General features: G+C 45.4%; 1 protein-coding gene across 1 annotated transcript in view; it reads right to left on the bottom strand.

Annotated features, from left to right (window-relative positions):
• ctc1 (CTS telomere maintenance complex component 1) overlaps positions 1-17,598 on the bottom strand; it is a 199,952-nt gene that overhangs the window by 103,606 nt on the left and 78,748 nt on the right. Inside the window, exons 7-10 of the mRNA XM_084327685.1 lie at positions 13,216-13,430; positions 12,304-12,448; positions 11,084-11,280; positions 10,544-10,725 (exon numbers count right to left, since the gene is read on the bottom strand). Of these exons, the coding sequence (XP_084183811.1) occupies positions 10,544-10,725; positions 11,084-11,280; positions 12,304-12,448; positions 13,216-13,430 (739 nt within the window). The remainder of the gene's footprint in view (positions 1-10,543; positions 10,726-11,083; positions 11,281-12,303; positions 12,449-13,215; positions 13,431-17,598) is intronic.

Raw genomic sequence — 17,598 nt, 5'->3', positions numbered from 1 at the left:
AGGTGATGTTAAAAACATTAGAGGAAATGGGTGGCTACGTGGCGTAGTGGGCAAGGCGCTCGTCACGAATGCGGAGACGCTGGGCTCGCCTGTTCGAGCCCAGCGCTCCACATTGCTTTCAGTTTAGCTGGTCGTTCATACTAATACACATTGGCCGTATTAGGTGGTGGGAAACTGATGGGTGGGGATCGGGCGTTGTGGACAGCGACTCCTACAGGTCAGTTGGTGCGCCTGCGCAGTAGAATCAGGAAGTGTCGGGGGCAGCGTGAGCCTCCCACGCGTTACTCCTCACCACTGAGAGATCGAGCTGCGCAGGTGAAAAGATGCGACTGCTGTTACCTCAAGTACCAGAGGGGACTTGTGCTCTGTATGACTTAGTCCACATTGCAGCCGGCTTGTGGGAGGCAAGAAACAGCGTTCGTGACAGGGGAGGGTTGAATTGGATGATACGAAATTGGGATGGGAGAAAATATAGAAAATGGGAGAAAAAGTGGATCAAAAAAAAAAAAACATTAGAGGAAATACACCTGCCTCAGCCTTTTGTGAATATTTTATCCAGTGTATACCAAGGTTCATTTATCCAAGTTATCTGTAGGCAGCAGCTCACAGAGCCGATTGCACTGTAGGTGGGAATAAAAACTGGAGTGCCGTGAACATCATCCTAGCACTCAACCAGTGGATGAAGTGGATTTACCAGTGCGCTCCTCCTCTGCATGTCCGATCCCCAAATCCTGTTCAGGGATACGCGGACGACGTGCAGGTGTCATCACGACAGGAAGATGTCATCATTAACATGCTGGCACGCACTGATGAGTTCCTCCAGTGGTCATTACTGGAGGTGAAGCAAGCCAAGTGCGCCGTACTCCATGAGCGCCGCAGTGGAGGCAACCGCTGGTATAAGGCCAAGAACGACAAGCCCCCCTCCTTTCTTGTAATGGGCCAACCCATCAAGGTGTATTCCCGTAATGAGACCTACCCATACCTTGGCCACAGGTTTAACATGGCTGGAGAGTGGGGGGAGCAGGTCGAGGCGCTCACTACAGAGTTTCTCCATCGTCTACACCTGATTGACTTGTCCCCCCTCCCCGTCCTCATGAACTACCAGGCTGTGAGAAAGGTGGCTCTGGCTAAAATCCAACACCTTTTTGCCGATGTACACATCCCTCTCAAGGCACTGAGAGAAATGAAAAACAAAAATGTTCAGCTGGTCAGAAAGTGTGTAGGCCTCAACACACACTCCACACGGGGCATGATGATCTTTCTCCCATGTGGAGAGGGAGGGCTGGGAGTCCCCAATGTCCAGTGGACCTACATAGCCACCAGGCTAGCCCACCTGCTCCATAATGATGATGTCACCGTCAGAGAAATGGCCAGGGCCTCTCTCCTGCTGGATCTACGCAGAAGGAAGATCCCCCTGGCCACCGCAGACCAGAATAACTTCCTCGGCTTCAGGAAGAAAGACTCTGGGAAACTGGACTCTCGGGCCAAGGGCTTCGGGGTCTGACTGGCCAGATCTCAATGACCTCTGCAACCAGACTGGAGTTCAGCTGAAATGGACAAGACCCACCAACACACAGACTGATGTCCCTGTCTCTGATGAACTGATCACAGACCCCTGTGTGGTTGTGAAGGCCAACATCACAACACCGCAGGAAGAGACTGTCGAACTGCACAGAGACTCTGCAAGGAGGGTTCTGCTCAGCATGAAGCAGTCTGAGATCAGGCAGCACTGGTGTGGACTCAGACTACAGGGAAAGCTAGCTTGTTTGGAGTTTGCTGACCACTCAGTTTCACACTCAGTGTATAAGAACGCCGCTGTTGGTGAGGATGTTTTTTAATTTACCATCAAAGCAAGACTCAAGTTTCTTTAATAGTTGTCATACAGAAGTACAGAATACTTTTATACAAAATGCTTCTTACTGTTACGCTCCAGAGACTGTGCTAGACAAGATAAGTATGAAATAAAATCAGGGTATCTGCAGGTTTAGCCCAGTCAGATTTAAGACTTTTTAATGCCACTCAGAATTAAATTGAATTCAATTTCACAATAACAAAATGGCAAAAATCATGCAACGACACCAATCAGTTTAAGTTTAGGGACACATTGGTCCAAAGATGTTTATTAAAACATAACTTGGAAACTTAAAAATCTTGAACTTAAAGGAGTAACTGGATTGGATGAATTTCAACAAAGGGGTGACCAAACATAAATAGCAAATATAGCTATACAAAATATACCAGGGGCCAAGCAGCAAGTGCAACAGCCACATTTCCGTCAGAACACATACTACCATAGGACTGATACCTGTCAGAACACATGACTATCACCATAGGACTGATACCTGTCAGAACACATGACTATTACCATAGGACTGATACCTGTCAGAACACATGACTATCACCATAGGACTGATACCTGTCAGAACACATGACTATCACCATAGGACTGATACCTGTCAGAACACATGACTATCACCATAGGACTGATACCTGTCAGAACACATAACTATCACCATAGGACTGATACCTGTCAGAACACATAACTATTACCATAGGACTGATACCTGTCAGAACACATGACTATTACCATAGGACTGATACCTGTCAGAACACATGACTATTACCATAGGACTGATACCTGTCAGAACACATAACTATTACCACCCTCCCCAGGGTATCAAAAAAGTCAACCAACAAACTTTCTTGTGCCGGATCTCCTCTCTGGTAAACAAGAATACCCTGAAGACTCTAACAGGAGCACTCATTCAAGGGTACTACGACTATGCTTGCACCTCATGGTACCAAAGCACCTCAAAGGCCCTAAAAACAAGATTACAAACATCACAAAACAAACTGGTCAGACTACTGCTTAACCTCACTCCTAAAACCCACTTTACCCCTGCCCACATTCAAAACCGCTCTTAAAGAGCACCTACGGGAGGCTGCAATTAGAAACTGGGCACCGTAAATGTCCAACCCCCCCCCTCCTAATGTACAGTCTCCTCCCCATCATATGTATATATTTTCTGTTAGGATCTCTGGGTAACAGTACTGTATATTTGCATATCGTATATGTCACAAATGTAACAGTACTATATACCTGTATGTAATGTATGTCACTATGCCATAAATTTCATGATGTCATGTATGTTGTGTATGTCATAAATGTCACTATGAATTGAAAATGGGGGACCCTGATGTAAACAAGACAAATGTCTTTCTCTGGTCTGCATCCCCTTAACAATTGTGTGTATTGAGCCGTACTGTATTGTACCCATTCTGCAAAAATAAAGTTTTTCATTCATTCATCCAGTTGTTTTGTTTTTGTGGTTTGGTTGAATGAATGAATGAAAACTTTGTTTAACAGATTGCAGAATGGGTACAATACAGTACGGCTCAATACACACAATTGTTAAGGGGATGCAGACCAGAGAAAGACGTTTGTCTTGTTTACATCAGGGTCCCCCATTTTCAATTCATATAGACATTTATGACATACTCAACATACATGACATTTATGGCATAGGGACATACATGACATACAGGTATATAGTACTGTACTGTTACATTTGTGACATATACGATATGCAAATATACAGTACGGTTACCCATAGATCCTAACATACATATGATGGGAGGATACTGTACATTAGGAGGGGGTGGGTGGGAGGAAAAAATACATAGTGGGTGAAGCTCTCATCGAACATAAACACAAACGTGTCCTTGTTTACATCAGTGAATAGATTATTTTCAAGTTAAGACCTCAGCTTCAAGCGTTGGCGTGGAGCCGAATGTTATCCAGACTTCTGTTGGTGCAGATGTTAGTCCTACCTGAGATGGCGGGCCGAAAATAAATGCGAAATAGTAGTTTGCAGGCGGGTTTTGCAGAGGTACGCTTAGCGCTCAGCATGTGCGACTCGACTGCTTTTTGTTGTTGCAGCGGGCCTCGTAATGGTCTTTGACCGGGACCAACCAATGGCGCAAACAGTGGATTGTTGAGCCAGTTCTCGTTAAATTGGCACTTTCCCATATTAACGAGTGCAAATGCTAAACTAAACGTAACGTTAGCGTTATCGCTTCGCCTTGCTAACGTTAGCTAGACTCCGTTGCTGAAATGGTTCCCGGCCAACATAAGGACCTGTGTTGGTTCCGCCCCATTCCGGTCTGCGTGATGCTACAACACGGTCAATAAAAAGTCCCGACTTTATCTCCCGTTAACCGTTTTTCCCCAGATTTCATAATAAAACATAAGATGACATGGCATTTTATATTTCCTTTCTATGGCATTTTTAAGACCTCTGAAAATGGATTTAAGACATTTTAAGACAAACTAAGGCCTTAATTATTGATAAACAAATTTAAGACTTTTTAAGGATCCGCGGACACCCTGTAAAATAGTATAGCATGTAGCAGGGTTTCCGTTAGAATTTTTTTTTGCAGGTCTGAGTGTCCGGTAGATTTCAATCTACCGGACAAATGGGATAAATTCCGGTCAGAGTTTATTGAGCTTAAAAACAATTGATAGACCTATATAAAGAATGACATCATCAAGGCATTTATAATATTTTAACTTAAAACTAGGCTACTTTTGCGTATCAGTCATTAATATATTCCAAATAAAATAAGTCCCTCGAGACTTCGTGCTGCTGCTGCCGACTTGAGGTGTCGGTGGGCAGTCTGCCCGACCTTAATAAACAGCAGTCTGTTATAATCACATTTTTATGAGCTAACTAATTCCGTTATATTGGACATTTGTATTAATTATATCAAGTTCAAGTTCAAGTTCAAGTTCTTTAATAGTTGTCATACAGAAGTACAGAATACTTTCATACAAAATGCTTCTTACTGTTACGCTCCAGAGACTGTGCTAGACAAGATAGTATCAAATAACATAATAACATAATATAGCATGAATTTAGAAGAAGAAAATGAGGTCACAGTTGTTCGGTATAGACATATGTACAATGTTCTGAGTTACCATATAATATACAATACACAACTATGCAGTGTACTAGTGTACAGTACTATCTAGTGCAAAGCAGAAATGGGATGAGGTACAATTTTAGGTACAATTTACAGTAAGGTGTACGAGTTGTAGTGCAATCCTTCATCCATAAATATAAAGTGTGGGGAGTGGGTGCTACAGTGTGTTTGTTTAAAGTGGGTGTGTGCTATAAAGTGTGGGGAGTGGGTGCTACAGTGTGTTTGTTTAAAGTGGGTGTGTGCTATAAAGTGTGTGTAGTGGGTGCTACAGTGTGTTTGTTTAAAGTGAGTGTGTGCGTGTGGATGTGTGTGCTATGTGTGTTTGGTGGTTGTTGTTGTGTAGTGTTCATTCATTGTTCGTTTAGCAGCCTGATGGCCTGGGGATAGAAGCTACTTCTGAGTCTTTCTGTGCTCGCCTTGAGACTCCTGTATCGCTTGCCTGACGGCAGCAGTTCAAGCGAAGAACTGAGAAATTTGACACCGCTGTGTCAGCGCGAGCTGGCTGCTGATATATTTACGTGAAGCATGGAGCACTTGGAGCAGGCAGAGCAGAGCAGTGGTGTCAGCAGCGCCCCCACCCAACAGCTGAATTGCCAATGGCTGAATTGGAGTACTGCACCCTGCCAAGCCATGCTTCACGTAAATATATCAGCAGCCAGCTCGCGCTGACAGCAGGATGTCATTATTAGACCGGCTGCTTGGTGAGATTGTTTCGTTCATCGCATAGGCTATATAATTTTAGCCTATTTTAATACAATTCAAATAATCTAATTGTGTTTAGAGGGAATTATTTTCACCGGACATTATGACCGGAGAGATTAAATATGTCGGACTTCAACAGATTTTGCCAGTCAAATACCGGTAATTACCGGCTAACGGAAACGCTGGCATGTAGGCCTGCCACGATAACACATTTTGCTGGGCGATTAATTGCCCCCGAAAATATCGCGATAAGCGATATTATTGCGACCGGTTAGAGAATTTTTTTTGAGAAATTTATTTCCCAAAACTTTTATTTTGAAGCCCACCGCTCCGTCTTTTCCGGTGTTTGACTTTTATTTTGAAGCCCACCGACCGGACCGGAAGTATTGTTGTTATTATCCTAAGCAGAAACTATGAGCCGACAACATGTCTCGTCCAGTTCTGTTTTTGAGCTAATGATAAAACAAATTGTTGGTGAACAACTACCTTTCGGTTAGTTTTAACGTTAGCTACTAACGTTAGATGCAGCTACTACAGGCAATCAACGATGAGGAGGAAGCGTCAAAGCAGTAATAGAATAGCTGTGGTGCGTAAGCACTGCAGCACGACTCGAAACTACCGGAGTGTTATAATAAATTAATTCATGTTTAACTTGTCCCCGTGTCCAGTCCTTTGACTAGCCCCACCCGTTCATTGTAAACAATGATGCATGTAATTGTATTAACGTTATTCTGTGTTGTACTTGTAGCTATGCTATACGTTGTATTTCGTTTGTTAGATATTTAGCTAATGTTGTTAGCATGGAATGAGAATCAAAGCTCTATCTTTCATCTTTATTTAGCAGTCCAGTTTCTCCGGGCAGTAGCGAGTAACTACTTGGGTCTAAAAATAGCTAACGTTACACTACAAATAATGCTACTTGGTTAAAAGGAGCAATACTATTGAGAAATGTCTATGTGGCGTTGCCCCACGGAGCTCCCGTGCTGTACTCTAGTAACGTCAGCGGCCCGCCTCCCAACACGGACAGTGACTGAAGGGGCACTGGTTCCGCCTCATTAAAACAAACGCGCAAATAGCAATTAATCGCGCCCGTCAAAATCATTGCATTCATTTTAATTATCGCAGCAATTAATCGATTTATTGCTTATCGCGGCAGGCCTAATAGCATGTAAAATAGAAGTAAAAATAGAAGTCACAGTGTTCAGTATATACATATGTACAATGTTCGATACAGAATAGAAGTAACTGAGTGGTGTACAATATACAATATACTATGCAATGTACTAATATACAATACTATATAGTGCAAAGCAGAAATGGGATGAGGTACAATTTAGGTACAGTTTACAGTAAGGTGTACAGGTTGTAGTGCAAATCCTTTACCAATAAATATAAAGTGTGTTTAGGTGTTCTAAAGTGTGGAGAGTGGGTGCTGCAGTGTGTTGTTTGTTTAAAGTGAGTGTGTGCGTGTGGATGTGTGTGCTGTGTGCATTTGATGGTTGTTGCATAGTGTTTATTGTTTGTTGAGCAGCCTGATGGCCTGGGGATAGAAGCTTCTTCTGAGTCTTTCTGTGCTTGCCATGAGACTCCGGTATCGCTTGCCTGACCGCAGCAGTTCAAAGAGGCAGTTGTTTGGGTGGCTGGAGTCCTTGATGATTCTCTTAGCCTTACCCCTGCACCGCTTGTTGTAAATGTTCTGGAGGGTGGGAAGCCCCCCTCCAATTGTGCGTTCGGCTGAACGTGTCACTCTCTGTAGTCTGCTTCGGTCTTGTGCAGTGCTATTTCCAAACCAGGAGGTGATATTGCCAGTCAGGATGCTCTCTATTGTACATGAGTAGAAGTTCTTAAGGATCTTCTGACTGACTTGGAACTTCCTTAGGCGCCTGAGGAAGTAGAGGCGTTGTCGTGCCTTCTTCACAACACTGTCAATGTGTGTGGTCCATGTCAAGTCCTCGGATATGTGGGCTCCGAGGTACTTAAAACTGTTCACTCTCTCAACCGGTGCCCCGTCGATGCTGAGGGGGCTGTAGTCCCTGACCCCCGACCTCCTAAAGTCCACAATCATCTCCTTTGTTTTGCTGACGTTCAGGGAGAGGCTGTTCTCCTGGCACCATCCCGCCAGGACCTTGACCTCTTCCAGGTAGGCCCTCTCGTAGTTTGCAGAGATCGGGCCCACCACTACTGTGTCGTCAGCAAATTTGATGATTGTGTTGCTACTCCGCTGTGCCACGCAGTCATGTGTGTACAGGGAGTAGAGGAGGGGACTCAGAACACAGCCCTGGGGGGCCCCTATGTTGAGGGTGATGGATGAGGAGGTGCAGTTGCCTGCTCTCACCAGCTGGGGTCTGCCCGTCAGGAAGTCCAAGACCCACTGGCAGAGGTCATAGTTCAAGCCCAGGTCCCTGAGCTTGGCTATGAGTTTGGAGGGGACTATGGTATTGAATGCTGAGCTGTAGTCGATGAATAGCATTCTCACATAGTTCCCCTGCCTCTTGTCCAGGTGTGATGCTGCTGTGTGCAGCATATGGGCTATGGCGTCCTCCGTTGACCTGTTGGGGCGGTATGCAAATTGCAGGGGGTCCAGGTTGATGGGGAGGGAGGAACAGATGTAGCCCTTTACTAGCTTCTCAAAGCACTTCATGGCTATGGGCGGTAGTCGTTGAGGCAAGCAGGCTTGGATTTTTTAGGTACAGGGATGATAGTGGACTTCTTCAGGCAGGTGGGGATGACAGCCTGTTCTAAGGACAGGTTAAATATGTCAGTGAATACTGGGGCCAGTTGGTCGGCACAGACTTTTAGGACGCGGCCGGGGATGCCGTCCGGTCCTGCTGCCTTCCTGATATTAACTTTTTTAAAGGTCCACCTCACCTCATGCTCTGTTACCCTGAACACTGAGTCTCCATCAGCAGACCCCCCCCCCCAGACTGTTGTTATTCCCAGCCTCAAACCTCGCATAGAAGGTATTGAGATCATTTGCTAAGGAGATGTCACTGTTCAGTTTGAGGGAGGTGCCTTTGTAGTCTGTCATCGTTTTGAGGCCCTGCCACATAGCTCTAGAGTCAGCCTGTTCATATTGAAGTTAAATTGTATTCCTGTAGCGCCGTTTTGCCTCTATTACTGTCCTCCTTACGTTGTATTGTGTGGTGCGTGCTTTCAGAGCTTCACAGACGGATTTGTCTACCCAGGGCTTTTGATTTGGGTAAACTCTAATTATGGTAGTGGGGATTGTTTCTTCCACCAAAGTACGAACAAAGTCCAGCACTGTCTCCGTGTAGTCATTAATGTTATCTGTGTTGTCACGGAACACGCTCCAGTCTGTGCACTCAAGCGCAGCCTGTAGCGTCTCCTCTGACGCCACATCCCATTTCTGCACCTCTCGCGAGACTACCGGAGTGCTCTTGATCCTTTGTTTATATTTTGGTGAGAGAAAGATGGCCGCATGATCAGATTTACCGAAGCCACAAGCAGAATGAGCCTTGTACCCACCCATGAATTGCGAGTAACCATGGTCTAAAATGTTACCGCCTCTGGTGTTACAAGTCACATGCTGATAGAAGTCCGGCAATACCTTTCTCAGATTGGCGCTATTGAAATCACCCACAACCACAATAGCAGCATCAACGTTAGCTGCCTGGAGTTTGTTTACCTCGTCGTGGAGCTTCGAGAGCGCGTCACCAGTGATTGCTTGTGGTGGAATATACACTCCGACCAGGATGATCGACGTTAACTCCCTCGGGAGGAAGAAAGGCCGACACTTGATGCAGGTATTACCCACTAAATACAATCTGTCCACTTGGTATCCTCAAACTCACAGTTCATTCTGTTTAAACCATCAGGATTCACAACACCTAGAATCCATTGCACACATAACAAATGGATGTAATGCATACAAACACCTGTACATCGCTCGTCATGACCGTATTGTGGACATTGTGTCTGATGCGGTACGGAACATATCACCATCTAGTGCAGCAATGTACAAACATGCCAGAGTGAAACCAGAGTGGTTTGGCCTTACCAACGATGTCTTTGCTAACATACCAAATACACCGGATGTTGTTTTTGTTGACACCAGCCACAGGGAGGTGCTGGTCATAGAAGTAGGCTGTACCTTTGATCTGTACATGGACCAGGCCTTCCGGGACAAGTATATCAAATACCAACCACTGCTCAGTGTGATGGCTGACCTTGGGTATAGGTGTAGATATAGTGTACTTGTATTCGGAAGTCTTGGCCATGTATACAAATGCACCATGACCGGTCTGAGAATTGCTGCAATGTCTAAAAGAAAAGCCAAACAAATTGCCAAATATTGCTCTGTCTCAGCTATTATTGGCAGCTTAGCCGCGTGGAGAAGGAGGTGCTATGTGTCCCTTAAGTGTTCAGTGCTGCTTGGCCCCGATACATTTGATTCCCTGTTTTTTTTTTTTTAAACTTTGACCAGTCAGCTGGTTCTTTTTAGCGTTTATCGCTTTTTCGTCGCATTCATACTTGGTCAAGTTCGACCGACAGAAGCAGGCTGAAAGGGTTCAGATGGGGGGGAAGACACTCTGGGAAAGGCACGGCTGCCGTCCGGGATTCGAACGCGCTCAGCCCCACATCCGTGACGAGCACGGTTGTCCACGGCGCTGAAATAGCACTCGCGGTAGGTGGTGAGCTACTGGAGCTCCCCCTAAATTTGATTCCCTGTTTATGTAATATAATTTGTGGAACCAAATAAAGTATTAAAATGTGTGTGTGTGTGTGTGTGTGTGTGTGTGTGTGTGTGTGTGTGTGTGTGTGTGTGTGTGTGTGTGTGTGTGTGTGTGTGTGTGTGCGTGCGTGCGTGCGTGCGTGCGTGCGTGTGTGTGTGTCCCACCTATCCATGTGGTGTTGAAGGCTGCCCTCTGACCCCCCTCCTCATCTCCGCTGGTCTCCACGGCAACACACGCCACCACGCCTGTCTGGTCTCGCAGCTGAAGCGTATGTGCTGAGGTGTGTGTGTGTGTCTGAGAGTGTGTGGGCAGCTCCAAGACTCCAACCAACAACAGGGGGCGCTGTCTGATGAGAGAAGAACGATAAGGAGGGGTCAGACTGTTAGAACAAGGAGGAGACAGACTGGTAGGAACAGATCAACAAGGAGGGGACAGACCTTCTTCTATTACTAGGTTAGGCTGCTTCTAACAAACTAGAAGACTATTTCTGTTAGAACTTCATTGGTAAGTAAACATTGTACACATTGTATTATTATAATAGTAATAATAAAATAAGAATATAAGAATAATAATAATTTATCATCCGTTTCAGTTTTACAGAAATGTTCAAAATCAATAATCTATCTATCTGTCTTTCTATAGTTCATCTATTGACCGATCATCTATAAATCAATCTCTCTCTCCATTTATCAATCAGTCCTCACCCTGTATTAACCCCTTGTGTTCCAGGCAGGCAGCAGTATGACCAGGCCAGGGCAGGGTTGAGTTCAGCCTGAGTCAGAGACTGACCACCGGGGGGCAACAGAGATGCCAAACACACCCCTTCCCAGCAGCCGGCCTCCAACACACACACACAGTCCTTCACACACACACACTCACACAGCCCTGGCATCACACAGTACTGGAGGGGGAGGGGCTTGATTAAATACATTTAAACTATTTATTTTTGTATTATTATTATTACGTTAACACATTCGGGGCCATTCGATTTCCCCATCTAGCTATAGCACGGCCAGGTTTTCATTACATAGTTTCACTGTGCGTCACATTGTTTGTAGAGCTAAATCTATAGTTTATATTATAGCTATGGATACAATACCATGGTCATTTGACAGTAACTATCTTCCGTTCAAGATGCAAAAAATTATAAATTTCTTCATGAATACGTTCACGTGTTATCCCGTGGTGAATATGAGTATAATTTCGGAATGATCCGGGCTAATTCCTGGGAGGCGTAACGTGAATTCTACTAAAAACATTGGCGTTTCGTCCCTGGACACGCTATTATTTTCAAATCAAATTCATATGATAGGTATTATGTTTCATCATGAATGCATGATAGTGGGGGGGTCGTTTCTGATTAATTGATTGCCAATAACGACATTCGTTATTACCACAACACACACTCACACAACACAACACACAGGGGGATGGGTATGATAACCATGCACGATCAAGCTGAAATTTACGTCAGATTGTCCTTACCTGTGGTGGTATTTCAATTATTTGATCGCCATCTGGTCCATCCTATGTCCATCTGGTCCACGACATAACCCACCACAACATATGGATCGGGGGTCCCGAAAACGATTCAATGCGATCGAGTGAAGCCCTATGTTTCCCATTACTAGAAAAGAGCACCCGGAGCGGTTTAAAGGTAGCACCCGGTCTGGAACAGGGTTTACTGCACTCTCGATACTGCCTACTAGCAGGATCTGGCCTGTACTGCACCTTCGGAGTCCCAGTATGCCTTTTAACGGCAACATACAGGTCCCTGACATTGAATAGGATATTAAAATCGAAAAAACACGTTTTTGGCCGTTAACCGCTGGTGCCCAATAACGTATATATACGCGAATGGCCCCGAAAGTGTTAATACTGTGTAATGTAATGTAAACAGACAGACAGACAGACAGACAGGTACCTGTGTCAGTAGACAGGTATGCTCCTCCTCCAACATCTCTGAGTAGATATCTCTCCTCCCTCCTCCTCCTCCTCCCCACACAAACTCCAGCAGCCTCGCTGCAACCACACACACCCTCTCCTCACGTACCAAGTTAGGAACCAACCTAGAGAGAGAGAGAGAGAGAGAGAGAGAGAGAGAGAGAGAGAGAGAGAGAGAGAGAGAGAGAGAGAGAGAGAGAGAGAGAGAGAGAGAGAGAGAGAGAGAGAGAGAGAGAGAGAGAGAGAGGATGAGATAGACCGGAGTGAGAGGAGAGAGAGAGGTAGAGAGAGAGAGGTAGAGAGAGAAAGATAGAGACAGAGAGAGAGAGAAAGAGAGAGAAAGAGAGAGGGGATGAGATAGACGGGAGTGAGAGGAGAGAGAGAGGTAGAGAGAGAGAACGATAAGAGACAGAGAGAGAGACAGAGAGAAAGAGAGAGAGCCAGTGAGAGAGACAGAGACCGAGAGAGCAAGAGAGAGACAGAGAGAGAGAGAGAGGGAGAGAGAGAGATAGAGGGGATGAGATAGATGGGGAGTGAGAGGAGAGAGAGGTAGAGAGAGACAGCGAGCGAGAGACAGAGAGAGAGACAGAGCAAGCGAGAGAGACAGAGAGAGAGAGCGAGCAAGGGGATGAGATAGAGAGAGCGAGGGGATGAGATAGACGGGGAGTGAGAGGAGAGAGAGAAAGATTGAGACAGAGGGAATAAGAGAGAGAGAAATGAATTAACCCTCTGAGACCAGTCAAGTCATCATTACGCACCCATACATAAAAACACACACACACAGATAAGTACATAAGTATTCACACCCTTTACTCAATACTTTGTTGAAGCACCTTTAGCAGCAATTACAGCCTCACGTCTTCTCGAGTATGATGCTACAAGCTTGGCACACCTATTTTTGGGCAGTTTCTCCCATTCTTCTTTGCAGATTGTCTCAAGCTCCATCAGGTTGGATGGGGAGCGTCGGTGCACAGCCATTTTCAGATCTTTCCAGAGATGTGCAATCGGGTTCAAGTCAGGGCTCTGGCTGGGCCACTCAAGGACATTCACAGACTTGTCCTGAAGCCACTCCTTTGTTATCCTGGCTCTGTGCTTAGGGTCGTTGTCCTGTTGGAAGGTGAACCTTCGCCCCAGTCAGAGGTCCCGAGCGCTCTGGAGCAGGTTTTCATCCAGGATCTCTCTGTACATTGCTGCATTCATCTTTCCCTTGATCCTGACTATAGTCTCCCAGTTCCTGCCGCTGAAAAACATCCCCACAGCACGATGCTGCCACCACCACGCTTCACTGTAGGGATGGTATTGACCAGGTGATGAGCGGTGCCCACAGCACGATGCTGCCACCACCACGCTTCACTGTAGGGATGGTATTGACCAGGTGATGAGCGGTGCCCACAGCACGATGCTGCCACCACCACGCTTCACTGTAGGGATGGTATTGACCAGGTGATGAGCGGTGCCCACAGCACGATGCTGCCACCACCATGCTTCACTGTAGGGATGGTATTGACCAGGTGATGAGCGGTGCCCACAGCACGATGCTGCCACCACCACGCTTCACTGTAGGGATGGTATTGACCAGGTGATGAGCGGTGCCCACAGCACGATGCTGCCACCACCACGCTTCACTGTAGGGATGGTATTGACCAGGTGATAAGCGGTGCACCACCATGCTTCACTGTAGGGATGGTATTGACCAGGTGATAAGCAGTGCACCACCACGCTTCACTGTAGGGATGGTATTGACCAGGTGATAAGCGGTGCACCACCATGCTTCACTGTAGGGATGGTATTGACCAGGTGATAAGCAGTGCCTGATTTCCTCCAAACATGGCGCTTGGCATTCGGGCCAAAGAGTTAAATCTTGGTTTCATCAGACCAGACCATTTTGTTTCTCATGGTCTGAGAGACCTTTAGGTGCCTTTTGGCAAACTCCATGCGGGCTGTCATGTGCCTTTTACTGAGGAGTGGCTTCCGTCTGGCCACTCTACCATAAAGGCCTGATTGGTGGAGTGCTGCAGAGATGGTTGTCCTTGCGGCGGTCAGGTGGCGTAGCGGAGATTGCGCTCGTCATCAATGCAAGAGGCTGCGGTCTCGACTCCCGGAGTCAGCATTGCCTTGGCTTGGGCTGATCGCTATACTAACTCGTTTGGCTGGGTTAGGGGGAGGGGAGCCGTGGGTGGTAATCTGGCGTTGTGGACAGCGACGCCTACAGGTCAGGTCTGGGCGCTTGCTCAGCGGAGGCAGGACTTGAGGATGGCAGCGTGACCTCCCGCGCGTTACACTTCACCAATGAGAGCCCTCGCTGCCAGGTGAGAAGAGAGCCGCTGGCTGTCGCCGCACGTGTCGGAGGAAGCGTGCGGATACTTCAGGGTTCCCTTGTACCGACCAGTAGGAGAACATGCGCACAACAACCAGGTAGGGGAGGGGGGGAATTGGCACAACGACTAAATTGGGACGGGGAGAAAACAGAGAAAAATCGGAGAAAGAGAAGAAAAAAAAATAGATGGTTGTCCTTCTGGAAGGTTCTCCCATCTCCATGGAGGAACACTGGAGCTCTGTCAGAGTGACCATCAGGTTCTTGGTCACCTCCCTGGCCAAGGCCCTTCTCCCCCGCTGGCTCAGTTTGGCCGGGGGGCCAGCTCAAGGAAGAGTCCTGGTGCTTCCAAACGTTTTCCATTTGCGAATGATGGAGACCACTGTGCTTGTTGGCACCTTCAAAGCTGCAGCAATGCTGACATTCTTTTGTACCCTTCCCCAGATCTGTGCCTCGATACAATCCTGTCTCGGAGGTCTACAGACCATTCCTTGGACTTCATGGCTTGGTTTGGGTTCTGTGGGACCTAGATGGGTTGTGTGTAGGGATGCCCCGATCACGTTTTTTGCCACTGATACCGATCACCGATCGTCTATCGGCCGATACGGATAGTTTGAATTTTTTTTATTTTCAACAACAAACAACACAATATCAAGTCAACAGTAACAACAATACTAATAACAATGACAAAACAATAACAAATAGTAAATACATGGGCGGCTACGCGGTGCAGTGGGCAAAGCACTCACCACGAATGACGGAGACGCTGGGCTTGCCTGTTCGAGCCCATCGCTCCACGCTTTCAGTTTAGCTGGTCGATCATACTAATACACATTGGCCGTATTAGGGGGTGGGAAACTGATGGGTGGGGATCGGGCGTTGTGGACAGCGACTCCTACAGGTCGGTTGGTGCGCCTGCGCAGTAGAATCAGGAAGTGTCGGGGGCAGCGTGAGCCTCCCACGAGTTACTCCTCGCCACTGAGAGATCGAGCTGCGCAGGTGAAAAGATGCGACTGCTGTTACCTCAAGTACCGGAGGGGACTTGTGCTATGTATGACTTAGTCCACATTGCAGCCGGCTTGTGGGAGGCAAGAAACAGCGTTCGTGACAGGGGAGGGTTGAATTGGATGATACGAAATTGGGATGGGAGAAAATATAGAAAATGGGAGAAAAAGTGGACAAAAAAAAAATATATATATATATATATATATATATATATATATATATATATATGTTTGTGTGTGTGTGTGTGTTTATCCTCTTTACCCTAGCCCAGGGGTCAGCAACCTTTACTATCGAAAGAGCCACTTTTCCCCCGTCCCACAAAATAAAATGCTCAGGGAATGAAATGAAGATAACACAGTGTATAACGTTTATATATATAGACCCACACACACATATATATATATATAGACCCACACACACATATATATATATATAGACCCACACATATATATATATATAGACCCACACAAATATATATAGACCCACACACAAAGACACATATATATATATATATATATATATATATATAGACCCACACACACATATATATATAGACCTACACTCACATATATATAGACCCACACATATATATATAGACCAACACACACATATATATATATATATATATATATATATAGACCCACACACACATAGACCCACACATATATATATATATAGACCCACACACACATATATATATAGACCCACACATATATATAGACCCACACACACATATATATATAGACCCACACATATATATATATAGACCCACACACACATATATATAGACCCACACACAAACACACATATATATATAGACCCACACACATATAGACCCACACACAAACACACATATATATAGACCCACACATATATACTGTATATAGACCCACACACACATATATATATATAGACCCACACACACATATATATATATAGACCCACACACACATATATATAGACCCACACACATATATATATATAGACCCACACATATATATATAGACCCACACACACATATATATATATATAGACCCCACACATATATATATAGACCCACACACATTATATATATAGATGCACACTAGGGCTGACCCCTATTAGTCGATTAGTCTACTAATCGGTCGAAAGGAGCCGTAGTCGACTGCCAACCTCTTAGTCAAAAAAAAAAATATATATATATATATGTAATGGTTGTGACAACGTCACCTTAAACTTCGATGCCTCGAGTGGGAGTTGAACCCCGGTCTCCCGCACGGGGGCCGACATCACAAACCGCTGCGCCAAGAAAGTATATCCCTACTAACTAACCACGTCTATCCTGCCTCCTTCTTTCCAAAAGAAAAGAGGCCTAGAAGCGTGGCTAACGCTAATGGCGCGCATACCAGAGGCTAACTGCCTACAAAAACAGGCACAGAAAGATGCATGCTTTTGCAGAGAACAAGAACCATTCAGTCGACTCCTTCAGACATTAAGCACCCCCCACAGCCCAAATGGAATGATAAAACAAAATAATAATAATATTATACTTTTTCTTTTGTCGGCCAATAGTCGACTAACAGCAAATTTTGGCCAATCATAGTCGACCATCCAAATCCTTAGTCAGGGACAGCCCTAATGCATACACAAATATATATATATATAGACCACACACACACACACATATATATAATTATAGACCCACACACACACACACACACATATATATATATAGACCCACACACACACACACACATATATATATATATATATATAGACCCACACACACACACATATATATAATTATAGACCCACACACACACACATATATATATATATAGACCACACACACACACATATATATATAGACCCACACACACACACACACACATATATATATATTAGACCCACACACATATATATATAGACCCACACACACACACATATATATATATAGACCCACACACACACACACAT

The sequence above is a fragment of the Notolepis coatsorum genome, assembly GCF_963971535.1.
Source record: "Notolepis coatsorum genome assembly, chromosome: 13".
NCBI lineage: Eukaryota > Metazoa > Chordata > Actinopteri > Aulopiformes > Paralepididae > Notolepis > Notolepis coatsorum.
Note: the sequence above shows the minus strand (reverse complement) of the source record. Positions and strands in the feature narration are given on the sequence as shown.